Source organism: Ovis aries, chromosome 14 (assembly GCF_016772045.2).
Source record: "Ovis aries strain OAR_USU_Benz2616 breed Rambouillet chromosome 14, ARS-UI_Ramb_v3.0, whole genome shotgun sequence".
Classification (NCBI taxonomy): Eukaryota; Metazoa; Chordata; class Mammalia; order Artiodactyla; family Bovidae; genus Ovis; species Ovis aries.
Window position 1 is genome coordinate 34,483,255 of NC_056067.1, and position 27,448 is coordinate 34,510,702.

General features: G+C 43.3%; 2 protein-coding genes across 2 annotated transcripts in view; one reads left to right on the top strand and one right to left on the bottom strand.

Annotated features, from left to right (window-relative positions):
* Positions 1-21,568, bottom strand: part of KCTD19 (potassium channel tetramerization domain containing 19) — a 26,961-nt gene extending 5,393 nt beyond the window's left edge. Inside the window, exons 1-8 of the mRNA XM_042231769.2 lie at positions 21,510-21,568; positions 19,081-19,377; positions 7,602-7,752; positions 6,439-6,630; positions 5,071-5,202; positions 3,043-3,253; positions 1,730-1,890; positions 350-453 (exon numbers count right to left, since the gene is read on the bottom strand). Of these exons, the coding sequence (XP_042087703.1) occupies positions 350-453; positions 1,730-1,890; positions 3,043-3,253; positions 5,071-5,202; positions 6,439-6,630; positions 7,602-7,752; positions 19,081-19,377; positions 21,510-21,512 (1,251 nt within the window). The 5' untranslated portion in view covers positions 21,513-21,568. The remainder of the gene's footprint in view (positions 1-349; positions 454-1,729; positions 1,891-3,042; positions 3,254-5,070; positions 5,203-6,438; positions 6,631-7,601; positions 7,753-19,080; positions 19,378-21,509) is intronic.
* Positions 21,569-21,659: 91 nt separating this feature from the next.
* LRRC36 (leucine rich repeat containing 36) overlaps positions 21,660-27,448 on the top strand; it is a 56,417-nt gene continuing 50,628 nt past the window's right edge. Inside the window, exon 1 of the mRNA XM_004015067.4 lies at positions 21,660-21,758. Coding sequence (XP_004015116.1) covers positions 21,689-21,758 — 70 coding nt within the window. The 5' untranslated portion in view covers positions 21,660-21,688. The remainder of the gene's footprint in view (positions 21,759-27,448) is intronic.

Sequence of the window (27,448 nt, forward strand, 5' to 3'; positions counted from 1 at the left end):
AGAGGCTTTGGGATTTCTATCTCCCTGTCTTATTGGCCACAAGGAGACACATGAGGAGCAGAGAATCCAGGGAGAAGCATGTCATCTCTGCTTGTATTGCTGGCTCCTCAACCACTCTCTTGAGGCATCGGGGACCTCACCCTACATCCTGCCTTGGTCCAGGCCCCTCCCTACCCAGACTCCTGAAGGCTTTCCCAGCCTGCTGCTCATGCAGTAAGACCTAGAAGTAGGGGGAAAAATCCTTGATCTAAGCAGGTGCTGGAGGCTGAGTGAGAGTCAGTGACAGGTTCCAGAGGATCTCAGCCACAGAAGCTGCAAGGAGAGGAGGGCAGCCTCAGGCCAGCAGTACCTTCAGCAGCGTCTGCAGGGTGGTTGCATACCAGTGGCTTCCAACATAAACTTTGATAATCTGTTGGGAGGAATACACAGTGATTTCTGCCGTCCACTCCTCATCTAAGGAAACCAATGAGAGTGAACATGTCACATGGCCAGAAGGACATTAGGTAGGGCATTTGGTCAATAAGGTATCACATGTTAAGACTCAGTATCTTCATCAGTCATATTTTGTTGCCTACTCTGAGAAGCAGAAATCCCTAACACCAGCCCTCTCTGCTCCTCAGGCCTTCCCTGTGTCTTACCATAGAGTTTCCTGGGTGGTGATATGGGTTTAGAACAGTAGCTTGGAGGGTCAGCTGGTGATTCTGAGTTGGTGGAGGGCCACCAACCCCAAGGGCACCACTGTTCTACCCCTAGCCCACCTCTCCCAAGAAAGCTTGACTAATGTTCCTTTCTGCCTACATTGCTAAGCTCTTCAGTTTCTGGCTGGGTGTGTCCTGGGTGTGTAATTTTCCACATGGCCACTCAGACTGGAGCTAGGAGTCCCTCTGTATGTTTGTGCTTATGGTTTGGCAGATATCACACACCCAGCCTCTCGTCAAATCATTACAGAGACCAAGCCTTGAGAATAGGCTTTATTCCAGGAAGGTGAATTCATGACCATTTTCCTGGGGATGACTAGACTTAGGCTTTGTTCTGGTATTTGAGAATCAGTTTCTAGTGAACTGTCATGAATGAAGGGTATATAAACAGACAATATAACCAAGAGGTATATCATTAGACTGTGAACCCTGTGAAAATAAGAGACTGGGTCTGTTTTGCTCTCTTCTATACTCCTAGTGTTATCTGATGTCCTGGTTTATGGTAGGTGCTCCAATAAACATTGTTTATAGTAATATAGCATAAGTTGATATAAAACTTTCTGTTAGTAAACAGTTATAGGCAGCTGGTGAAACAACATTGGCTTTAGACTCAGATTTTAATCCCAGCTTGACCACAATCTCATAATATGAGCAGGTTCCCTCCCTGAGCCTCCATGTCCTCTGTTAAATGAACCCAGGGACCATTCTTCTCTGGATGGCTGTGAAGACCCAAGGGGCACAGTGTCAGCTCCCAGGGCCAGAGCAGGCCTGCCCTTGGGGACCCATGCAGCCCCCACTGGGCCCGTCTGCACTGCTCAGCCTTTAATACTTGAGGCTACTTGTGGGCTTGGTGTGGGGAGGGGGTCACCTAACATGAAAGTTTCCTTTTAGGCAAAACCCACAAATGTTAGTCTGGCTTTCCTTTCCTGTTCCATCTATAGTTCCTGGCTCTGGCCAGCTTTATCTTTCCTCTCCTATCCCTTAGACCCTCCTCTGATGCTGCATCCAAACTGAGAAGCTTCTTTATTTACTGAGCACATCCATGGATGCCAAAGTCCTTGGCTCCAGATGAGTCTTGAGAGCCACTTTCATTGGCTCGTAGGTGATGTCCCTCTTGTCCAGGAAGGCACAGAGCTCGTACACCTCAGAAACGGTCTCAGTCAGGGGCAGACGGCAAGTCCCCAGCCAGTTCCTGCCGAGAGGAAAGACCTGTCACAGAGCGATCCAGCACTGCACCCCAAGGGAGTCCAGCCTGTCAACTTTCCATATCTAGAAGGTCTTGCCCTAAACACTGACTCAAACGTGTGGCTACTAACATCATTTCCTTAACTGGTTTCTGTTGATGTCTCATAGTGGGTAAATTTGGACACGTAGACTCATCCTTTTGGGGCTGAGCTTGACCTGTTTCAGCAAAGCCCTCTAAATAGACTAGTTGCAAGCCTCCAGGCCCTGTCTTGGGTTCCAGAATCCAGCCAGGGCCTAGCCACTCTATTTCTGCCCCAAGACATCTCAATCACTGTGTGGCAGCCAGTCATGGTTTGGGAGATAACTGATACCTTGTATGCCTAGGAAAGAAGCTAGGGACCTGAATATCAACCCCACTGCCTCTAAAGGCACTTTTCTTTGCCCTCTGTGCCCTGTGACCTCAGGGGTGGGACATCTCTGGGAGAGATGGATGGGGGTGGGTCACAAAGGCCCCACCCTTGGGATAAGATAGTGTTTGAGGTTGGCTGACCCTCTCCGCAGGTGCTCAGGAAAAGCCACTTCTATCTTTAGTTTTGGTACCAGTGTATTTTGTGAGCCTAAGAGAGTTCTATTCAGAACCTGTTTGCCCTTCTATAAAACAGGATTAGAATCTGTGCCCAGCACTAGTAGGAACAATTCCCCAGGGCATAGGCCAGGTATCACTTCCTTCAAGAAGCCTATTTTGCCTTGCTCTTGAAGGGGGCGCAGGGTGCTCATCCCTGGTTCTGGACTTTCTTTGTGTCCTTGGGGAGGACTTATGTAGGAGGGGGAATATGGCAGGGGGAATATCCAGCACCCTGAGTGTTGCGGCTGTGGCCTGGCCACCTTGGACCTAGCACAGGGCTAGAACCAAGATGGATTGCAGAGGATGAAAATATGAAACAGTTTGAGACCTTTGAACCTTAGGAACCATACACCTTGGCACCAGGCCTCTCCTCTGAGGCCCAGATTTGGTGGTGCTGATGCAGATGGTGGGAGTGGCTAAAATGATGGGTTTGTCCTGTATTTCCTCTGACTCATGGACAGGGCCCCAGGCTGAGCCTAGAGAAAGGTAAAGCTCAGCTTGAGTGGGACAAGCATTCTCTAAGGAGGGCCTTACTTAACATGCTGGAAGAGGACCCCGTTCCCGGTGATGTACAGTCTACTCCCGTCCAGTGTGCTCTCGATGCGGAGCTGTCCCAGTGCAGAGTCTGGGTACTTGACAAGCAGACTCAGGGCCATCATGTACAGTGGCTTCACGGACTCTAGGCCTGCTGAACGGCCCCCCTTCCCAGGGCTTGGAGGAGGACAGGAGGTCCGGGAACAGCCACCTGTGCCGGAGAGAAAGGGTGACTCCTAGGGTGCTCATGGTCAAAACAGTATTGGAAGCTTTGGGTCTTGCTTCCAACTGTTGTCTTGAATCTGTACTGAAGAGGCTTAGTGGGAACTTATTTCCTTGCACAGCCACATCTGAATCTGCTGAACATCAGTATAGTTTTTATATTCAGTCTGCTTGAGGTCAAAACTATCCACTGGGAGGTAAGGTGGGTGTGGGAGATGGATTAATTTGCTGTATCACTAACACTTGAATTTCAGAACAGCCATCGGGCCCAGTCTCAGCAGGAATTTCCCTTAGTTCTAAGCTCTGCTCTAATTATCCATGGGTAAAGAACGACAACTATAGCAGAGAACCTGATATCATTACAGGCTTCCCAGACTCAGTCCCTAACACGCCTGGGCAGAATTTTCCCGAGACGCACTGTCTAGTGTTACTTGTGGGTTGGGTGTTCGTGTTCCTGGCTCACTGTTCTCCTGCAGTGGCCATAATGCTCAGTCTATATGAGCCTGGCCCAGTGGCACCCGTGGGCCAAAGGCAAGCTGCCGGGTAATTTTTGTGGGTTGTCTCCAACCCTGCAGGGGAGTGGTATTCTCCTCCTATCACAGATGAGGAAACTATGTCCTGAGAGCGTAGTTACTAAGTACCTTGCCCCAAACAGCAAAGCTAGGTAGGCCAGAGCAGGGGTTTGAGGGTAACTCTGTTTTCAAGACTACCAGGGCTGTTTCCCTTACTTATGGTACTTTATGAAAGGCAAAAAAACAGGGTTTGTGTTTGGGGGGCTGCTGATGGCTTACAGAGCCTGTCCAGCAGCATGCCTCCCTTCTATCTTCACATAACTCCTGAGCAGCAGGCCCTGCTATGCTCAGCTCTCTGACTTCTGTTCTCTGAGGAACAGAAGACCTGGGGGAGAGGTTTGAACTCACACCCTCTGAAGTGGATTGGAAGATCCTAAGAGGCTCCTGAGACCTGCAGCAGGATTCTACTACCCCCAAATAGAATAGGACTCCAATCGCCTGGGGAGAAATCTGGGAGAACTGGGCCTCAAAGCAGGGAAGATCTGATTCCCACAGAATAAATATCTGGCAACATGCAGGCCAAACTTCACATGTGTAAGAGTTCTATGCCTTCTCAGAATGCGCACTGAGGCCATGCAAAGGTAGTTGACTCTTGCAGTATATACAGTAGCTTCCATGGACATGCAGGGTTTCGAAATGAGATGGTGAAAGGCTAATAAAAAAATGTGAGGAACAAATTAGCATGACGTTGGACTGGGAGCCTGAAGGCCTGGACTGGACCAGGGTCAGGAAGTAGCAGGAGCAGGCAGAAACAGGCACAGCAGCCAGGGGTTCGAAGTAGGAAGGACAAGGGAATTTGGGGGTGGGTGGGATAACTGAAGTACTATGGGGAATTCGCCCAAGAATTTCCCATGCCCTCCAGCTGTGCCTGGAAGAAGAAGGACGGGAGTGGCAGGTGGGGGTTAGTTGTAAGTTCCCAACTGTTTGACTTGTTCAAAAGGAGGGCAGACCTCCCCTGACCTTGGGAAACCTGCCCTCAGGCCCAGCCTCCCTCTCCAGCCAGTCTGGGCTGAGCTATCTACATTTCAGTGGGAAGACTGAGCAGACAGAGGGCATGCCAGGTTTCAGGCTGAAATTTCTCTTCTCAGATTCTAAGTCAGTCAAAACACCTGCTTCTGTCACCACCAACCAAAGTGGTTGGTGGGAGGGAAGATGTTTGTTTTTGGCTTTTCTGGTCAAAGCCCAGACTGCTCTAGGATGTCAAGGGGAGGGCACGTTTCCCCTGGGGACATACCCATGTTCATTCGGTACAACCTCACAGCTTCACTGAGCTCAGGGATTTCCAGAATTTCCACTTCTGCTTCAAGCACATCTATGTTGGAGAAATTATCTGGTAGCAAAATCTTCTGTGAGCGGAGAAAATTCACTTGAAAAGCAAAGGGAAACAAAATGGGTTAAGGAGTTTATTTCTGATCTAATTGTAGGTCCAGGTTTTGGGAGATTTTTGATGCTGCAGCTTATCCTAGGCTCTCCTTGTTCTGAAACAATTTCTGAACATACCTGGTTAGATTAGCTTTCAGTCTGTGGTTTTCAAGGTGAAAGATCTCAAATTACTTTATTTTCCTGTGTTTGAGTCCATGGGTGTGGCTTCCCATGGCCTGGCTCCCAAGCCAGGCAGGCTCTCCTGGTGAGCACACTGGCCCTGAGACTTACCCTCTGAGTCTTGACCCAAGAGCAGGTCATTCCAAAAGAGGGAGCTGTCTTGTCGCTTAGAGAGGAAGGGCCTGGGCTGGCAGGTGGCGCGTGCAGTTTGCCCCTGCCTGGATGCAGTGTGGGAGGCAGAGATGGAGCCAGCGCTACTGTCCTGTGTGAATCAACTTGGAGGTTCAGAAACATATTATAGACAACTTCCCAGGTGACTATGAACAGGAAAGGCTGGGGTCCAAGGCATTTGGGCCCCAGTACCATTTGGGTGTTTCCTTCCCTGTTCGTCTAGGCAGCAGCAGCATCTTAGAGTCAGTTCAGTTCACACCTCACCAGAGCCTGTCCTGGGCAATGCAGAACAGAGGCTCTCTTCTGTCCAGGGTTGAAAGTTTTATCCCTCTTTAGGCCACTAGCTTAAGCAGACAATTCTGCAATGATTTGGGGGAACCCTTCAACATCCCCTCTTCTTCCCTTTTATCCTGAGTTTAGTGCAGATGAGAGCAGGGGGGGATTATCCTTTGAAACAACTCTATTTCCTCATTTTATAGCAAGAGAAACTGAAGTCTACAGCCTAGATGGATACATAAAAGCAGAGAAATAAGAGTAGTTTGGAGTTCTGCTCAGGGTCTTGCCCTTCACATCAACTCTTGTGGCCCCTGATAACACTACAGGTGGTTTCCAGTGCCCCTTTACACCCAGGCCCTTCCAAAATGAACAGGGAATAAAATAGCCCTGAGGCTAGTGGCAGCCTAAGGTTGGGAATCCATCTGCCTCCAGGAAGGCTCTGTCATGCTTCTACCAGCTCTGCTCGGGGAAGGTCTTGAGGCCCTAAGGCCCAAGCTGGGCCTCCAAGGGGTGTGGGGTCAGGAGGGGTGGATGGGCCCTATCCACCCTACACACCTACACACCTATCCACCCCACCCCTACACACCTCCCCTCCCCATGATAAAACAATCACCAATGAAGCGGAACTCGCTGCACTCGCACTCGATCAGGGCCATGGTCTCAGCCAGCCACAGCAGGTTGTCTTCAGTCACCAGGCTTGGATGCTTGGCCACCAGGTCTAGGGGCAGGAAGCAGTAGTGCACTTCCTCTTCTGTGTCTAACAATGGTGTATCCATGAGTCCCAAAGGCGCCTTATCATGTAGGCCTGGAGGAAAATGTGCAGAAGGGCATCACCAACTTCCAGAGGTCAGGGCTTTCAGAGGTGGGGTGCTCACTGACCCAGGAGGCCCAGAGGAAGCTGGAGAGACCATCCCAGAGATGGCCCCTGCCAGATGCCTCCTCCTTCTCACTCCTTTCAGTGTATCCCTAGGTTTGGCAAGGGTGTGGTGGGGAACAGGGCAAGAGAAATCTATCTATTCTACAGTGAAGGGCCGTGGGACATGTGAGATTTTGGCTCATATACTTAAAGTCATTAAATTCATACTGGTTTCCAGCTGGGGAGACATTACTTGCAGATTCATGGAATGAAAGGGAGCCAAGGTGACCAGAGCTTAGGAAGGCATGGGGGAGGGAAATGGCCAAAATGAAGTTAGGATAGTAAGAAAGGGCCTGGGGTGGGCTATGGTGAGAAGTTTAGTTTTTTTAAGTAATAAAATAGAAAAATAATTTTGAAAAATTCATACTGGTTTACTCATTTGTTTCTTTCTAATTGGTCAAACCAACTACAGATAAATGACCTACAGATAAAATAGATCCTTTTACCTCTCCCCAAAGCTGTAAACCATCAGTAATCATGAATGTCTATTCTTGTGTCTCAAATAGGTCAGTCTATACTACAAGACACCCACCAAGCAGTGATCATTTGGAGACATTCCTTGTGTGGTGGTTAGAGGTGATGGTAAGAGTTCCCTGACCACTAGGACAGGGTGGAGGGCAGCCTAGCCTTGTCCAGATGAAACCAGTATGCAGAGGAATGAACATGGAGAAGGATGCTTGGTTCCAGTGGGTAAGCAGCCATGCAGAGGGCACATGGCAGGTACAAAATCAAAGGAGATGCCAGAAAGGTAGAGAAATCATTTAGAACTAGTTCAGAAATCAGGGCACTCTCCACTTCTGTTAGAGTAAGCAAATGGAAAGCCAATCTGGGCTTCAGAAAAGGTCAGCTTGTGGTGATACCTGTGAAGGCTGGGCTTTTTATAGGAAATTCTGAGGGTTTGCTGATACACTTCCATGTTCGCCAGTAGTTCAGAGATGCTCTCTCAGCAACAGGTATGTCTGCAGGCCTCACACGTAGATGGTGTTTCCCTTCCTTCAGATTATCTAGAGTCTGTTAGATAAAGAAGGTTATTGCTTTGAAAATTTTAAACCAAGTAAATATCTACCAATCCTGGGGTAAAATAAAAATACTAGGATTTGCTAAAGTGTTTTGAAATAAATTGAATCCCTCACTCAATTCAGGTAAAAATTTAAGTCTATAAGATGATATGCTGTTATTCAAAATATTGATGAATATTTCCTTTATGATTTTGAGGCAGTTTTTTCTGCTTTATAATTTTGAGTGATAAATATTGTCTTATACAACTTTAAGAGTAATTTATAGTTAATAATTAAAAAGTAGTCCTCTAAAGGCACCACATGACCAGTTTTATTCTCTGCTGCTGCTGCTGCTGCTAAGTCGCTTCAGTCATGTCCAACTCTGTGCAACTCCATAGACGGCAGCCCACCAGGCTCCCCTGTCCCTGGGATTCTCCAGGCAAGAACACTGGAGTGGCTGTTTTATTCTCTAAGAGCCTCATAATGGACAGAACACCTCAGATTCAGTGTGAAACTAATTTAAGAACATGCTTACTACACAGTTCAGTTCAGTCGCTCAGTCGTGTCCAACTCTGCGACCCCATGAATTGCAGCACACCAGGCCTCCTTGTCCCTCGCCAACTCCTGGAGTTCACTCAAACTCACGTCCATCAAGTCTGTGATGCCATCCAGCCATCTCATCCTCTGTCATCCCTTCTCCTCCTGACCCCAATCCCTCCCAGAATCAGAGTCTTTTCCAATAAGTCAACTCTTCACATGAGGTGGCCAAAGTATTGGAGTTTCAGCTTTAGCATCAGTCCTTCCAAAGAACACCCAAGACTGATCTCCTTTAGAATGGATTGGTTGGGTCTCCTTGTAGTCCAAGGGACTCTCAAGAGTCTTCTTCAACACCACAGTTCAAAAGCATCAATTCTTCGGTGCTCAGCTTTCTTCACAGTCCAACTTTCACATCCATACATGACCACTGGAAAAACCATAGCCTTGACTAGACGGACCTTTGTCGGCAAAGTAATATCTCTCCTTTTGAATATGCTATCTAAGCTGATCATAACTTTCCTTTCAAGGAGTAAGCGTCTTTTAATTTCATGGCTGCAGTCATCATCTGCAGTGATTTTGGAGCCCCCCAAAATAAAGTCTGACACTGTTTCCACTGTTTCCCCATCTATTTGCCATGAAGTGATGGGACCAGATGCCATGATCTTTGTTTTCTAAATGTTGAGCTTTAAGCCAACTTTTTCACTCTCCACTTTCACTTTTATCAAGAGGCTTTTTAGTTCCTCTTCACTTTCTGGCCATAAGGGTGGTGTCATCTGCATATCTGAGTTTACTGATATTTCTCCCGGCAATCTTGATTCCAGCTTGTGTTTCTTCCAGCCCAGCGTTTCTCGTGATGTACTCTGCATATAAGTTAAATAAGCAGGGTGACAATATACAGCCTTGACATTACAGGTGCTCTCCAAAAGCTGCCCAAGGAATCCTGAGCTTTGAGAAGAGCCCTCTGGTGGCCATGGCTATAAACTGCACCCCCATAACTGCTTAAGACCTGCAAAAGGAGGGGACCACAGTGGGGAATCTTCCCAACTTTGAGTGGCTGGTGGATTTGTGGAAGGACTGGATAATGGTGGGGTCATGGGGAGCGCTTTCCTGGAGGCAATGAACAATGGAAGAGAAAAGTGCATATGTGAAACAGCAGAAGAGAGTCTGTCATTCATTCGAGAAATGGTTGCCTGCTGTAGCTGAGACCTGGCACAACAACAACAAAATTGAGTGAAGTAGTATGAAAAGGGAGTGAAACTAGTGAGAGCTTGCAAGAGACATCCTATCATTCAAAGCCTATTCTAATCTAACCAGATCACAAGAACCTGAACTGGCCATTTAGTTCATCTGCAGATTTAAATAGGAGAAGGCAATGGCAACCCACTCCAGTACTCTTGCCTGGAAAATCCCATGGGCGGAGGAGTGTGGTGGGCTGCAGTCCATGGGGTCGCTAAGAGTCAGACGCGACTGAGTGACTTTACTTTTACTTTTCACTTTCATGCACTGGAGAAGGAAATGGCAATCCACTCCAGTGTTCTTGCCTGGAGAATCCCAGGGACAGGGGAGCCTGGTGGGCTGCCGTCTCTGGGGTGGCACAGAGTCAGACACGACTGAAGCGACTTAGCAGCAGCAGCAGCAGATTTAAATCCTGAGATTCTGTCTCAGTGGAAGGAACAGTGGCACTCTTGAACAATTCTAAATTGACCTCTGGGGAGGGGACATCTTGAGGGAGCGAAATGCCACCCAGGAGAACAATCTGTTTGAGGATGGACCTAAATCCCCTATTTGGAGGTGCTGTTTGGTACCCAGGTGTGTCCTTTGAGGCAGGTCAGAAGTGAGAGTTCAATTAGCTTGAGAGGTGTGCTAGTTGAAGGAATGGTCTAATTTATAAAAATGAAATTTTTATAAATTGTCTCCATTTCCTGCTACTTCCACTAATGTAAAGTGTGAGCAGTATCGTTTCCTCCAAGAGGTGTTTGACAAATCTAAAACAGGGAAGAAAAAAAAAAAAACCCAAACAAGTAAATCTATAAGGATTGCAATTCTTGCCAGTCAAGAACATGCTGCATGTATTAGACCCAGGAGCCTCAACTAGGTTTTTTCCTAAACTCTCTCAGACAATCCTTCCTCTGATTTCTAGAAATATAAGGCCTTCCACTCATGGGAAGTCATTTGGCTGCTCTAAGAATCCATGGAACCCCTAATCCCTTTACTCTGCTTTATTATTCTCAATAACACCTACTTGTTTATTTACTGTCTGCCAGTCTCCACGAATATATATAACCTTCAAGACCATGAGGACCCTGTCTGTTTTGTTCTCTGCTGCATTTACAGCAACCACAGTAGTGTTTGTGGGATCTCAATATATTTTGGTGGAATGAATGAATGAGTGAAGAGCATTTCAGAGAGCTTATGCTTTTAGCTGCCCCTTGGCTTTGCTGACTAAAGTTGCCAGAATGTGGCTGGTCTTCCATGGACTTTAATTCCCCTTTTGTCTGCCTGAATACTACTCCTAATACTTTTACTCTTCATATGTTATGACCTAGAAATTAGAGGGAGGATTTCTTTAGGGAAATACAGACCCAAATTCAAATGGCTAACTGCTAGCACAAGGTAATTAATGTTGCTTTTGGCTCAGATTATAGTGAAAACATGTCAATCAGAAGTAACACAAGACTGATGGCATGGGGGCGAGTGTGTGTATGCACAGTTGCCAAAAGATGGCTGACAAATGTCCTACTGGCAGAGCCCTGGGACTTAACTGAGCTTTTCCAAAACAGCAGCAGTGCTCAGAGAAGCCTTATGCTCTGATGTGGGCTGTTGGAAGGAATGTGATGGTAAGAGAGCCTGGGGGAGCTTGCAAATCTCCAAGTGCTTTGTAAAGACAAGAAGGGCCAGCACCACTTGGAAGCTCAGAGGAGCAAGATCGGTTGAACAAAAGGATACGCAGAATAGATGCTATCAGCCAAACAAGCCAAATAAGACACACCTATCAGCATCTCTAACCTGCCCCTCCACTGCTAGCTCCAGTCCCCCACCCTGAAATAGCCATCACTCATTATCTTGGATACATCATTCAGTGTTCGGTCAGCACATATTTATTACACCCCTCTATGGGCCCAGTACTGTGATGCTGGGAATGTAAACATGAAAAGAATACAAGCTAGTGAGGGAGGAAGACATTTGAATACATGCTCCCAACAGAATTAGCACTGATCTGAGAGCAGAGGCAAGTGAAGTGAAGTCGCTCGGTCGTGTCCGACTCTTTGCTACCCCATGGAGTATATAGTCCACCAGGCTTCTCCATCCATGGGATTTTCCAGGCAAGAATACTGGAGTGGGTTGCCATTTCCTTCTCCAGGGGATCTTCCCAACCCAGGGATCGAACCCAGGTTTCCCGCGTTGCAGGCAGACACTTTACCCTCTGAGCCTCCAGGGAAGCCCGAGCAGAGGCAAACTACCCGGAAATATCAGGCTAGTCTTTCTGTGGGCCTCATTTCGGCTAATTCTTGAAGGGGAAATGTTCTAGAAAGTGGGAACAGCAAGTGAAAAAATGTTGAGATGAAGCATTTAGGGTGATCAGTGACATGACTGGACATTAAGAGGTGGGCGTGTGTGTATGTGTGCGAGTGTGCGCATGTCTGCATGCATGTGTGTCTATGCATGCATGTAGGTTTATCTATGTGTTGGGACGTGAGCCAGGACAAGCAGATGGGCTGTCCTGTGAGGAGCCCTGATGCCATGTTGAAGCATTTATACTTGAGTTGTCCACTTACCCACATCTACAGATGAGGTACACTGTTGGGGTAAGTATCTGCTGTTTATGAAACCTTCCTTTACAAGATCACAGTGGAAATCTGTCTCATAAGAAACTGGAAATGTGAGACTTGCCAGTGGTCTTTTTTCCTTAAAAGTGTGATCAACATAAAAACTCTCTGGCCCCCTTGAGCACAAGGGTTGCAGGCTTATTTGGTTTGCTTGCTGGTAGCAGAACACTCACAGGTGGAACAATTCAAGTTTCTAAACTTACAAGTCCTTAGAAGGCATGAAAAAGGAAATACAATTAGCATGTACTGTCAACATACTAAGTCCTTGGTGGACTTTAGGCAGGCAAGAAAAAGGGAATCAAGTCTGCCATGAACCATGAAGCCTTGTGAGTTATCCTGAAGAAAAATTTCGCACTTTGCAGTAGCAGCTGTGGCTCCCAACCAAGCTGACAGTATGTGTGAGGCTTGGAGCAGCTTACATTTACACAAAGGGGACTTCCCGAATTACACAGAAAAATCTAGGAAGCACTGTGGCATTAATGTACAGACTTGTAATGACTAGTTTTGCCCCCCCTGTGAACAAGATACGACATTCGTAACCATCCAGGCTTGAGGATTTACATACCAACCTTGAGGACTTCAAATTTATGTCTCTAGACCTGACCACTTCCCTGAATTCCAGATCTATACATCTGGCTGTCTGCCCCCATCATCATCCAGATTTTTAACGAGCACCGTTTTCTTGCCTGTCAAACTTAATACATTCACATCCAAACTCCTGATTTTTCCCTCTGAGCCCGCATCTCAGAACCCTGAAATTTGACTTTCATATAATTTTTATGTGTCACAAATATATTTCTTTTGATTTATTTCAACCGTCTAAAAATATAAAAACAATTCTTAGTTCATAACTTGTACAAAAAAGGTAATGGGCTGAATTTGGTCCATGACGTAGTTTGTTGACTCCTAATGTTAAGCCAGAAGTTAATGATTTTTTATAGCTCTATTGAAATGTTTCATATTATTTCTAATGTGAATAAATTTCATATTATATGGGCTTCCCAGGTGGTGTTAGTCATAAAGAATCTGCCTGCCAATGCAGGAGATGTAATGTGAATAAATTTCATATTATATATATAAATGAAAAAATTTACTCACCTAAATTATACAATTCAGTAATATTTAGCATATTCACAGAATTGTGCAGCCATCATCACAATCTATTTTAACATAATAAAAAGAAACCCTATGCTCATTTTAGAGTCCGTTGCCCATTTTTGCTCACTATATCCTTCTCACCCTGTACCTTGGCCTTAGGCAACCACTGATCTACTTTCTGTCCCTGTAACTTTGCCTATTCTGCACATTTTATATAAATGGAATCATACAATATACGGTCCTTTGCGTCTGATTCTTTCACTTTGCATAACACTTCAAAGTTCATTTTCATTGTTACAGGTATCAGTACTTCATTCCTTTTATTGACAAATAACATTTCATTGTATAAATATACCATTTTGTTTGTCTGTTCATCAACTGATGAACATACAGGTTGTTTTCACTTTTTGGCTTTTATGAATAATTCTGCTATGAACATCTGTCTAGAAGTGTCTGTGCGGACATTCTGTAGGTTTTAATTTATTTTGGGTATATACCTAGGAGTGGAACTGCTGGGTCATATGGTAACACCATGTTTAACTTTTTGAGGAACTGCCAGACTGCTTGCCAAAGAGGTTGTACAAATTTGCATTCCTATCAGCAGTGTATGAGGGTTCTAATTTCACCCTATCTTTGCCAACACCTGTTGCTGTCTTTTTGATGAGAAGCATCCTAGTGGGTATGAAGTGGTAACTTAATTGTGGTTTTGATTTGCATTTCCTTGATGGCTAGTGATATTGAGCACCTTTTCATGTGCTTATTGCCCATTTGTATATCTTCTTTGGAGAAATGTCTATTCAAATCCTTTTTAAATTTATTTATTTTGGCTGCACCGGATCTTTGTAGCTGAGTGCAGACTTTCTTTAGTTGTAGTGAGCAGGGGCTACTCTTCATTGCAATGTGCGGGCTTCTCATTGTGGTGGTTATGCTTGTTGGCAGAGTATAGGCTCTAGGCACTCAGGCTTCAGTAGTTGCAACACGTGGGCTCATTAGTCGTCGTTCATGGGCTCTAGAGCTTGGGCTCAGTAGTTGCGGCAGATGGGCCCACTTGCTCTGTGGCATGTGGGATCATCCTGGACCAGGGATCTAATCCGTGTCCCCTGCATTGGAGGGTGGACTCTCAACTCTCCAGTGGACTTTCACTGGACCAGCAGGGCAATCCCCTTTGCTCATTTTGATTGTCTTTCTGTTGTTTAGTTGTAAGAGTTCTTTATGTATTTTGAATACATGTCCCTTATCAGATAAGTGATTTGCAAATATTTTGTTCCATTCTGTGTGTTGTCTTTTCACTTTCTCGATGGTGTCCTTTGAAGGACAATTTTAGAATTTTGATGAAATTCAAAATTCATCTTATTCTTTTGTTGCTCATGTTTCTGACATTGTACAACCATTGTTTAACTCAAGCTATAATGATCTTTTAAAATTTTAAATTTGATAATTTTATTTCTTTATTTAAACATCTCTAAAAGCTACCTATAACATTTAGAATAGATCCTGTATAGTCACCTATACAACTCTGCAAGATCTGATCTGTAACATCCTCTGACCTCTGACCTCATCTACTTTTGACATCGCTCTACTCCCTACCACCACAGTGTGGCATGTTGGATCTTTGTTCCCTGACAAGGGGTTGAATCTTTGTCCCCTGCAGTGGAAGTGTGGAGTCTTAACCACTGGACCACCAGGGAAGTCCTGGTATCTCCCTGTTTCTCACTGCACCTGACAATGGCCGCTGAGTCTGCCTCTTCCAAGCCATTCTAACCTCAGGGCATTTGTGTTTGTTGTTCTTATGCCTCAAAGCTTTTTCCTAGACATCTCCATATCTTATCCCCTTTTCATTCAGTCTTCTGCTCAAATATTGCCTTCAATAAATCCAGCCCTGACCACTCTTTCTAAAGGAGTAGCTGACCTCAGTCACTTCCTATCTCCTTATGACATACTACACAACTGTATATTAAAAAACAGATTAGATATAAATGTTTTATTCTTTCAACATATTCCAGTACTATAAGGGTGGTGACTGATAGAATAAATAAATGTTACACATGAAAAAAAGAAAATCAGAGACTTCCCTGGTGGTCCAGGGGTTAAGACTGCCTTTTCAATACAGGGAGCGTGGGTTCAATCTCTGGTTGGGAAACTAAGATCCCACATGCCATGCAATGTGGCCAAGAAATTAACAAAAAACAAGTGAACCAAATAAATTTTTTAAAGAGAAAATCATATAAACACATTCTGAAACCCCAAGAAGTTCTAGAATACAGAAATGTCTTCCTCTTTCACTATTACACAGGAAACCTTGCTCTATTCTTCATAGCACACACCTCTATCTGACCTTATATGACTATATAGTTCATTCTGTGTCTCCAGTACTTGCCTGTGATTGGTGCTCAATACATGTTAATGTTACACTTAGAATCAAGACAATAATAGGTATTGAGTGTGCCCTTTGAAGGCCAAAGCTATAGGCCGGAAGGAAGTAGGATGGGCAGGTAGATGGCAAGGAGGAATGAGAGAGATAAAGGGTAGGGATGTGAGGGAATGAGGAAGGGTAGAGAGCAGAGTAGGACTGTGAGCTCAACCACCTATCCTCCAGAGGCTTGCTATCTCATTCTACTAGTTGGTTCCTGTATGGTTTTCCAACAAAACTTACTATATTATAGATAATCCTGAGTAGGATATGCCACGTGTTAAGAGCATGGGAACTTTAGTTAGTGGGAGGCAAAGTCCCATTTTTATTGTTAGGGGCTAAATCTGAAGAACTCTACAATGAGCAGCACTAATAGGTTAGAACAATTTAGAATAGTGTTGTCCAATATGTGGCTATTGACTACTTGAAATGTGATAGCCTGAATCTGAGATGTGCTGTAAGTGTAAAACACACATCAGATTTTGAAGACTTGGTACATGAAAAGAATGTAAAATATATTAATTTTAAAATACTGATTACGTGGAATTCCCTGGTGATCCAATGACTAAAGAATCTGCCTGCCAGTGAAGGGAATACAGGTTCGACCTCTGGTGTGGGATGATTCCACATGAGCAGGGTAACTAAGCCCATGCCCCACAACTACTGAAGCCTGAGTGTCCTAAAGCCTGTGCTCATAGAGCCCATGCTCCGCAACAAGAGAAGGCACCACAATGAGGAGACCATGCACCACAGATAAAGAGTAGCCCCTATTCACTGCAACCAGAGAAAGCCTGTGTGCAGCAATGAAGACACAGAACAGCCAAAAATAAATGAATTAAAAATAAATACTTTATAAAAAAGAAAATATCGATTACATATTGAAATGATAACACTTAAGTATACTGAGTTAAATAAAATATACTGTTAATTTCACTTGCTTTTTTTTAATGTGTCTACTAGAAAAATATGGCTCACAAATGTGGTTAACATTATATTTTTATTGGGTCATCCTATGTGTTCCTTAAAACCCAGAGGAATAATGTCTGGTACCTAGAAAATTTTCAGTAAATACTGGCTAAATGCATTAAAGCCAGCTGCCTGAGGAGGGTCTTTAGACTAAGAACTGGCAAACTCCGTTTTCTCCAAGCAAACTGTTTATACATTTGGGCAAGAACCTGAGTACATGGACAGGGCTTAACAGTAAGGAAAGTGATGGAAATGTGTGAGGCTATTGATTTGCTTGAGATTGCTGTGTTTTTCTCCAGCTGTATTTACACTCTGCTTCAGTGAATAAATACCACTTAAGCTGGGTTGGCCTAAATGTTTATTTCTTTGAGAGCAACATTTCTGAAACATAAGCACTTGTTTTATGGTCTGTTTTGGGAGGCAGATCCATATGATTCTTCAAATACTGCTACTGCTCACACAACTTGCAACTTTGGAATTGGACCAATTCATTGGCTGCTGAGTTGTTACCTCCCATTTAGAAATTGCTTCCCAAATATATTTTGTCTCAATTTGGGAAATAAGGACATCAAAGGAATTAAAGGGCTTGATAAATTGTGTAATAGCCTTGTGCTCTTTAAAATAGTTCTTCAAAAAGTTGCATAGATCTCTTTGATTTTCTGCAATGAACAACTGACTCACTCCTTTCCCCCATTAAATGGTGCTTGGGAATTCCCTGACAGTTCAGTATAAGGACTCTGCATTTCCACTGCTAAGGGTCTGGGTTTGATCCCTGGTTGGGGAAGAAGTCATACGGTGGAACCAAAAAAAAGTCAGCAGCTATCTTGACATTCCAGGTCCTGTAAGTGAATTTGAAGCAATTATAAGCAATTCTAGTGTTCAGTTCCTGGGATAATTGAAAAAATTTTTATTTCAGGTGGGTAACTTGGTGACTGCAGCCATGAAATTAAAAGATGCTTACTCCTTGGAAGAAAAGTTATGACCAACCTAGATAGTATATTCAAAAGCAGAGACATTACTTTGCCAACAAAGGTCCGTCTAGTCAAGGCTATGGTTTTTCCTGTGGTCATGTATGGATGTGAGAGTTGGACTGTGAAGAAAGCTGAGTGCCGAAGAATTGATGCTTTTGAACTGTGGTGTTGGAGAAGACTCTTGAGAGTCCCTTGGACTGCAAGGAGATCCAACCAGTCCATTCTGAAGGAGATCAACCCTGGGATTTCTTTGGAAGGAATGATGCTAAAGCTGAAGCTCCAGTACTTTGGCCACCTCCTGTGAAGAGATGACTCATTGGAAAAGACTGATGCTGGGAGGGATTGGGGGCAGGAGGAGAAGGGGACAACAGAGGATGAGATGGCTGGATGGCATCACGGACTCGATGGACGTGAGTCTGAGTGAACTCCGGGAGATGGTGATAGACAGGGAGGCCTGGCGTGCTGCGATTCATGGGGTCGCAAAGAGTCGGACACGACTGAGCGACTGAACTGAACTGAACTTAAAAAAAAATAAAAAGAATATACAACAATTTGCACTGGAGTATATGGATTTTGATTTCCAAATATATAATACCTTTCAAATATTAAATACTGATTTAGTAAACAGTGTCCATAACAACATGCATTGTGAAATGTTCTCGATCCTATATGACCCAGATATACAGGGACTACATAGTTCTCCTCTTTGAGGTGTTGGGGAGGCATAGTTGGTAGCACACTGAGCTGCACTGTGGCTTGTTGAGTCAGTGCTTCTGAAGACAGAGTAAACACCACCTTGTCCAGACAGTGAAATTAATATGGAGCAAGACCAACGGTCCTTCCCGGTTATAATATTTAGCTCTTCCAAGTTAAAAAAGTCATTGTTTAAAAACAAAAAATAAACTACTTAAGATAAACCATAGAAATGATTTCTGTAGTTGGAAGAAAAATTAGGAAAGAAGGTAATGTTCTCTGGTGATATTATGATGGTTTCAAAGTAAAGGTATTTAAAGCTCTTATACCAAGAAAATATGAATAGTCTTGGAAAACAGAGAAGTGAAGACAAAGGAAAGATTCTGCAGTTTGCAGGACTTTTTGCTTTGCTGTAAGTGAACACTGTGTACCTAACAGGCACAATGATAAGTAATGTTATCTGACACATCTTTCAGATTTTAAATCTCAAACACAATGCATGTAGTAAATCCTATAATTTCTAGTGTATTCACCTTTCAAAATTCAACAACAAAACTAAGCTTAAATTAGGATTTCCAAGAGTTAAGAACACCCTCTCAGGGGATGGAAAGGTCTATCCAGGGGTCTGTGGTGACCGCTGGTATAGACAAGGCAGAGTTAGGATGAAATCCTTTATCCAGAACATGCATTTCCAGTGTACTGTTTAATATTTTAACTCTCTCATCACACTTTCTCATTAGAGGATCATCTCAGCAACCAATATATAAAAGGACACAAAGTTTCAGCAATGTAAAGCCTATATTATTGAGCACCACTCCTGGAAGATATGCATATCTTACCTGCAGCAAAGGCATCAGCTGCAAACCCAGTGCTTGCTCATAGAGCAAGTTCAGCTCTGCACAGCTGGAGAAGGAGAGTTTGGAGGTGTAGAGGTAATAGTGCACATGTCTGAATGTGGAACCATCTCTGTCAATGAACAACCTCTGGTTTTCTGAAGAGGTCAGTGCTGAAGCCTCTTTCCATAGCAGGGAGTCTGGGAACTGAGCGAGTTTGCTTCTGGGAACCGAGAAATGCCAGCCCCCAACATTGAAATGAAACAAATCCTCTGCTGACTCATGAGGCATACCAGGCTCCTCCTAAAGGGAAAATGAAAAGAGATCTATGCAATAAAAGGAAATAAAAAGCACCAATATTGGAAAGGAAGAAGTAAAATTATCTCTATTTGTAGATGATGTCATCTTGCAATAGAAAATCCTGAGGAATTCACTAGGAAATTACTAGAAATAAGTTCAAGAAGATTGAAGGGTATAGATCAATATAAAAAATCAACTGTATTTTTATATGCTAGCAATGAACAATACAAAAATGAAATTAAGAGAACAATTCCATTCACAATAGTATCAAAATGAACAAAGTAGGAATAAATTTAACAAAAGAAGTATAATACTTGTACTCTGAAAACTCAAAACATTGTTGAAAGATAATTTAAAATACCTAAATAAATGGAAAATCTTTCCATATTCATGGATCAGAAGACAATATTGTTATGGTAGCAATACTCTTCAAATTGATCCCTATGAAACACAATCCCTATGAAAATTCCAACTGATTTTTCTTTTGCAAAAATTGACAAGCTGATGTTAAAATTCCTACCCTATTATTGGCCAACAGAGGATGAATGATTTTCTCCTTGCCTGGGACAGCTCAACCAATGAGACACAACTCAGCCAATGAAAAGTCACTAAACTTCAAACTCCCAGTTTCCTGTTGTATTTTTTTTTTATAACAGCCCTTCCCAACTTCCCCTTCTCTTCTACAAAAGTTTCCTCTCTTCCACTTTACCAGACTTGCATGTGGTTCACCATAATTGCATGTCCCAAGTTGCAGTTCTTTACTGTTCCCAAATCTGTTTTACTAGTCAAAAACAAAACCTAATTGTTTCAGGTTAACAAATTCTAGGTAAAACTTAGGCACATTGAAGTGACTGAGGTGCAGTGTACCAATATTTCTAATTTATTTTTAAATTTATCAAAAGATAAGATGAACCAATGGAGGAATGGATAGAGGATATGTGATTAAACAACTACAGCGAAATGTTCATTGTAGAGTCTAGGTGGTGGCTATGTAGTTTCACTGTAAAATTCTTTCAAACTTTCTAAATGTTTCAAAATCTGCATTAGAATGCTGGGAGGTGGGGGAGATTGTTAAAATAAGGTGGTTGTTCAAGGGAGGAAAAGTCCACTTCTCCAACAAAAACCTGCCATCTCCAATTTTGACATCTGGGTAAAGAAAATAAATGCATGCAATGAAGAAGGGAGTGAGGTTCTTTTCTCTCATAAGAAGCCTGATTTAAATATTCAGATATAAAGAAAAACAATTACACATGTCATGTTTGAGGCTAGAAGAATTAAAGGGGACATGAAGAGAAGGATTACAAATTGTAAAATGGTGACAAGACTCTGAGAAGCAGAGGTGGAAAAACCAATCTAATAAACTAATCTAAGCTTTTAAATCCTGGCCTCCCTTAACATGGCTAAGGCTGAACACGCACGACAAGCTGAGAGTAAGGGCTCCACCTAGACCAGAAAGCATGAATATGCACGCAAACACGATTTTGCTTTCTATTCTCCTTAAAGGTGATTAGCTGGCCCTACAGGGGCCTGTAGTTCTTGAAAGACAAAACGCTTGTCAGATTGACTGCAGGAAACAGGGTAGCCTCTAGTCATCACTGCTCTGTCCCAAAGAGTGTATCTCTCTTCCCCACACTGATTCCTCACCCCTAAAGATCAATCAGTTGATCCCGCTTCCAAATCAATTTCTAGAACTAGAACTACCTCATGGTCTACAGACAGGACCTCAACTCCGCAGACCCAGGGAGCTTTCCATCATGCTTTAGAGAGCTCCCCTCCAACCCAATCCTTCAGATCCCCCACCCGCCATTACGTTCACCCACCAGGCCACCGCTTTGCCTCAAAGTCAACATTCCCCAAGCACTGAGATTGAAGAACTTTACTCCGTCCGAGGCACAGCCTCACCTTTCAGACCTGGAGTCCCACCCTCCATCCTCAGAGTTACAACACTTCAACTGACAAAGCAGGCAGATTCTTCTGACTCCTCAAAACTAGCCCCCAGACTCTTCAAAGCTGGGGCTATATCCACCCTGTGTCCCAGAGTCAGGTCCCTAACCCCACAGCCCTAATCCTCGACCACAACGCAACCACTCCCTGTTTTAGTGTTTTTGGCGCCCCCGCCAGGGTGGGCTCCATACCATGGTCCAGGCTCCAGAAGCGGGTGGACAGGCACGTGACCAGGACGATAACGGACCTTGGGAGCGCGGCGGTGCGCGGGGCGGGGCGGGGCCTGGCTGCGCTGGGCGGGGCTTGGCGCGCGACAGGCGGTCTCGCGGGCCGCGACAGGTGAGCGACGCCGCGGGGCCGGCGAGCAGGGATGGCGGAGCAGTGGGAGCTGGACGAGGAGGGCATCCGCCGCCTGGGGGCGCTGACCCTGGAGCAGCCCGGTAGGGCCCTGCTGGGAGGGTCTGGGTCGGGAGCATGGGGTTCGAAGCTGAGGGGAGCAAACTGAGGGCGAGGCAGAGGAACCTGAGGTAGTCATGGGGGAACGGCGACAGAGGAGCGGTCTCTGAGGTAGAGAAGCGCTCCCTGAGGTAGAGGGCCCCCCTAAATTAGAGGAGCGGCCCCTGAGGCTGAGGAGGGATTACGCTGAGGTAGCCGTGAAGGAACTGCAGTTACCGGCGAGTCTGGGGCAGAGGGCAAGAAATTGAGGGAGGGGAGCAGAGTCTAAAAGGGAGGAGGAGAAACGAGGTTAGCGGACTCTGAGGCCAGGAACAGAGAACTGGACTAAGTGGGAGGAAACTGAGCCCCAAGAGGGGCTACTAGTGGGAGAAGGGAAGAGCTGTGAGAATGGCCATTCGAAGTTGGGGTGCTTTTGGAGGAGACACGAAAGGTTGATTTTGGCAGTTCCGGAAACTTCCACCCTAACTTGCTTGATTAGGATGAAATAGGAAAGGATGTTTCTTGATGAGCCAGCCCTCTCTTCGTCCAGTCTTCTCCTCTAGAACTTGGCCATTTCCTTGATCCATCTGTATGTGTCGCCTCATGAGACTCAGAAAGGGGCCTGAGGTAAAAGGAATAGTAGCTGATAGATCGAAGCGTTTAGATCGCTCCGTCCCAGAGCTGAACCTGGCAGAGTGACTGCTGACCCCACCTTTGACCCAGGGTCTGATTCACGCAGCTTGCTTTTCCAAGTTTTTATGGAGTAGAAATGTTGGAAAAGTTATCAGCGTTCCTGATTCAATTTTGTCCACACTCCCCTTTATTTAACGGTTGAGGAAAATTAGGTTAAGACTCATGCCCCAAGTCGCACAGCCCTAAGTAATGCAGCGATGGTTTATTAATCCAGATTCCAGAGCCTGTCCTCTAACCACAACAAAAAGTTGCCTTTCTTGCTTTCTCTAGTACTTTTTATTGGGGAAATATGCAATAATTTGGTTTTATTTTATTTAAATTTATTTAAAATTTATCAAAATTAGTATATGCTGGTAACAAACACTACATGATGGTTTGGTGTGCATATCAATAGATTGATGTAGATATTTCAGGTTTTTCGTTTCCAAACCACTTTGTGCTCCCCTAATTTGAAAAGCTTCATTGGCTTGACATACTGGTGTACCTTTCTTTCTTTCTTCCTCTCCTTTGTTTTAAAAAATTTATTCTATTTGATTAGGGGGACACATATGCCTTCCATTATCCAGCTAGAATAATATGTGGCAGGATTTGGGGGGGGTGGGGCTTCTTTGTTTTTATTAAATGTGAATAACAAAATTAATTTTGCTCATTCTGACCATTCAAACAATACAAAAGTCTCTAAAGTAAAAAAATATTTTTCCCTCTCCCTCCTTCCAGGGAAGTCCCATAAATAGGGTTTACAGCCATGGGGCTGGATAATGTAGATAGACAATAGAAGGCTTAAGACTCAGCCCTAGGACATTTCAATGTTTAAAGCTTAAATAGGGGAGAAGGAAAGTGATGTTTTGGAATTTAATAAAGGGTAAACGGCAACCCACTCCAGTACTCTTGCCTGGAGAATCCATGGTCGGAGGAGCCTGGTAGGCTACAGTCCATAGGGTCCCAAAGAGTCAGACACGACTGAATGACTTCACTTTCACTTTCACTGTATCAAGTAGTTCCCTGGTGGCTCAGTCAGTAAAGGACCCACCTGCAGTGCCGGAGACTGCCTGCAGCACAGGAGACTGGGGTTTGATACCTAGGTCTGGAAGATCCCCTGGAGAAGAAAATGGCAACCTGCTCCAATATTCTTGCCTGGAAAATCCCATGGACAGAGGAGCCTAGCAGACTACAGTCCATGGCGTTGCAAGACTTAGCAACTAAACCACCAGAGGAGTCTGTGGGCTGCAGTCTATGGGATCACAACAGTTGGACAGGACTTAGTGACTAAACCACAACCACTGTATCAAGGAGGGAGTGGTCAGAAGTGTCTAATGCTATTGACAGGCTGAGCAACCTAATGCAGAGAAGTGTCTGTTAGATTTGGCAACATGGAACTCATTGGTAACTAACTAGGGAAGAGAAGGGAGGAAGCAAGCCAGGCCAGGTTGGGATGAAAAGGGTATAATATGTGAAGGAAAAGAAATAGAGAAGATAAAAACTTTTGCCAAGAAATTTGGCTATAAAGGATAATGCATAAGTGGAATATTAGCTAGAGGATATGAAGGGGAATTAAGAACAAGTTTTTAAAGACATGATACACTAGAGCATATTTGCAGGCTGATGATAATTACTAGGAAGGAAGATAAAATATGCAATTATATACTTTTTGGTTCCTAAAAATAATTCCATTAATTAACTTATTATATGGGTACTATAATAACTGTACTATGAAAAGTAAGTCTTGAGCCCCAACCCCCCCTCCTTGGCCCTGCCCCAGTTTTCCTTCCTAACAGTGATCACTGTTATTAATATTTTGGATAGCTCTCTCTACATATTCTCTACATATATGAGCATTTGTACTTACTTTATAATTTTTTATTATGGCAATTCACAAATATATCCAAGAGTAAGATGACAGAATAGTGAATTGCAATCAACCTAATATCAATAGTTATCATCAGTTCATGGTCAATCTTCTCTCATCTATACCCTGCCTATCATCTATCTACCTTCAGTCCCCTGAACTATTTTTTAAAGATTTATTTATTTATTTACTTTTGACTGTGTTGAGTCTTTGATGCTGCTTGTGGGCTTTCTGTAGTTGCAGAAAGTGTAGGTTACTCTTTAGTTGTGATGCAAGGGCTCCTGATTATGGTGGCTTCTCTTGTTGCAGAGCATAGGCTCTAGGAGCACAGGCTTCAGTAGTTGTGGCACATGGGTTTAGTTGCCACAAGGCATGTGGACTCTTCCAGGACCAGGGATGGAATCCGTGTCCCCTGCATTGGCAGGTGGATTCTCAACCACTAGACCACCAGGAAAGCTCTGTGCACTGTCTAGTTTGAAACAAGTCCTAGTCATATGACTTAACCCATGAATATTTTAGTGTTTATCTTCAAAAGATTAAAACTCTTTTAAAAATCACATATAAAACCTAAAAATATTTAACAGTAATTTCTTTTAAAAAATAATTTCTTTTATTTTTGACTCTGCTGTATTTTCATTGCTGTGCGCTGGGTTTTTCTAGTTGCAGTGAGCAGGGTCTATTCTCTAGTTGCAGTGCCTGGGCTTCTCATTATGGTGGCTTCTTTTGTTGTGGAGCTTGGACTCTAGGTGTGTGAGCTTCACTAGTTGTAGCATTGTTTTCTTAATATTATAAACTTACGAATTTAAATATTTTGATGTGTTCCAGTCCCTTGCAGTTGTTATAATTGATGCTGAGTTTGTCCTGAATTTAGTAGTGGGAGATCTTTCATGTAGATTCCTGAGGCCTTTTTTATTTGTTTTATTTATTTGAAACTCTTTCATCATTATTATAAATAAACTTTATTATTAATTCAGTTTGTAAGTGAACTATATAAATGGTTTTCTATAAAGGAATTACTTGTTGTTTTCATCAATAAAACATGTTTTTGCCCATTGGAGTTATTATATCCCATGGAGTAAAATTGGAAGATCATTCTGTTGTTCTTGAGATCTATAACGTGCGTTTGATTTGTTCTACAGCCTATTTGTCTTCATTCTATAACTGTTGAAACTGAGTGCATAATCTCTTAAGACCTGTGTGTGTTAGTCACTAAGTCATGTTTGACTCTTTGAGACCCCATAGACTGTAGCCCACCAGGCTCCTCTGTCCTTGGAATTCTCCAGGCAAGAATACTAGAGTGGGTAACCATTCCCTTCTCCAGGGAATCTTCCTGACCCAGGGTTAGAACCCAGGTCTCCTGAATTGCAGGTGGATTCTTTACCATCTGAGCCACCAGGAAAGCCCAAGACCTGTACTTCGTATGAATCATCAAAGAACATCTATCCAAGTGGCAGTTTATCACTTGATTGATAATTCTAGTTCCCTTTAGAAATGTTAAAATGTCTGCTTTTTGAAATAAAATACAGTGAAAGGCATGTGAAATGCAGCAGGGCAGTGAATGAAATCATAACTGACCTTAGCTTTTGCCCCATGGTAACAAGATTCTCATTGTATTAGGTCATTGGATACTGGTCATTGCATACTACAGAGCTACCAATATGGTGCCCTCAAAGTTGGTATTTTTTTTTTGAGATATAATTCACATCCTGTAAAATTTAAAGTATGCATTTCAGTATCACTTAATGCATTGTATAACCATCACCACTGTCTAGTTCCAGAGCCTAAAAGGAAACCTCATATTCTTTAATCAGTCAGTCCTTATTTCCAGCTCCTGGCAATAAGTGTCCCAGGCAACCACAAATCTGCTTTCTGTCTCCATGGATTTGTTTGTTCTATATATTTCATATAAATGGAATCATACAATATGTGGCCTTTGTGTCTAGCTTCTTTCACTGAGCATGTTATTATTAAGGTTCGTCCATATTTTAGCACAAAGTGTACTCGATTCCTTTAAAAATTATTTATTATTAATAGACTTTAATTTTTAAAGCAGTTTTAGGTTTACAGAAAAATTGAGCAGAAAGTACAGAGTTCCCATATACTCTTCCTTCGTCACACCTTCTCTATATCCCCTTCCAGTTTTCCTGTTATTAATATCTTGCATTCACACAGTACATTTGTTATGGTTATTGAACCAATAATAATATATTATTATTAACTAAGATCTATAGTCTACATTAGGATTCACTCTTTGTGTTGTACAGTTCCGTGTGTTTTGACAAATATATAGTCATGTGTACACCATTACAGTATCAACAGAACAGTTTCACTGCCCTAAGAATCCTCAGTGTTCTACCTGTTCATCTCTCCCCCACCAGTGAACCTCTAGAAACCACTGACCTTTATCCTGTTGCCTTTTTCAGAATGTCATATAGTTGTAATCATACAGTATATATTCCCTGGGAACCACTGATTTTTTAAAAATTAAAAAAAAATCTTTTCACTGATGTATAATTGACATATAATATTAACTTAGTTTCAGGTGTACAACGTAATGGTTGATGTTTGTATACACTGCAGAATGATCACACCAATAAGTCTGTGTAACATCATTTTACATAGTAACAAAAATTTTCTTTTCTTAGAATGACAACTTTTTAAGATCTACTCTTAGCAACTTTCAAATATGCAATGCAGTATTAGCAACTAGTCATCATACTGTATATCACTGATATTTTTAGTGTTACCTTTTTCAGAATATTATGCAGAATGTTTTCAACCTGACTTCTTTCATTTAGTAATGTGTATTTAAGGGTGCTCCATGTCTTTCCATGGCTTGGTCCATAGGTGATTTTATTGCTGGGTAATATTCTACTATATGAATGTACCATAGTTTTATTTATTCATTTACTTATTGAAGAATATCTTGGTTGCTTCTGAGTTGTGGCAATTATGAATAAAGCTGCCATAGACATTTACATTCAGGTTTCTGTGGGGACATAAATTTTCAACTTACTTGAGTAAATACCAAGGAGCTATAATTGCTAGATCTTACAGTAAAAGCTGTGTTTCAGTTCAGTTGTCGCTCAGTCGTATCTTCTGTGACACCATGGACTGCAGCACTACAGCATGCCGTCTTTACCTTTGTAAAAAACC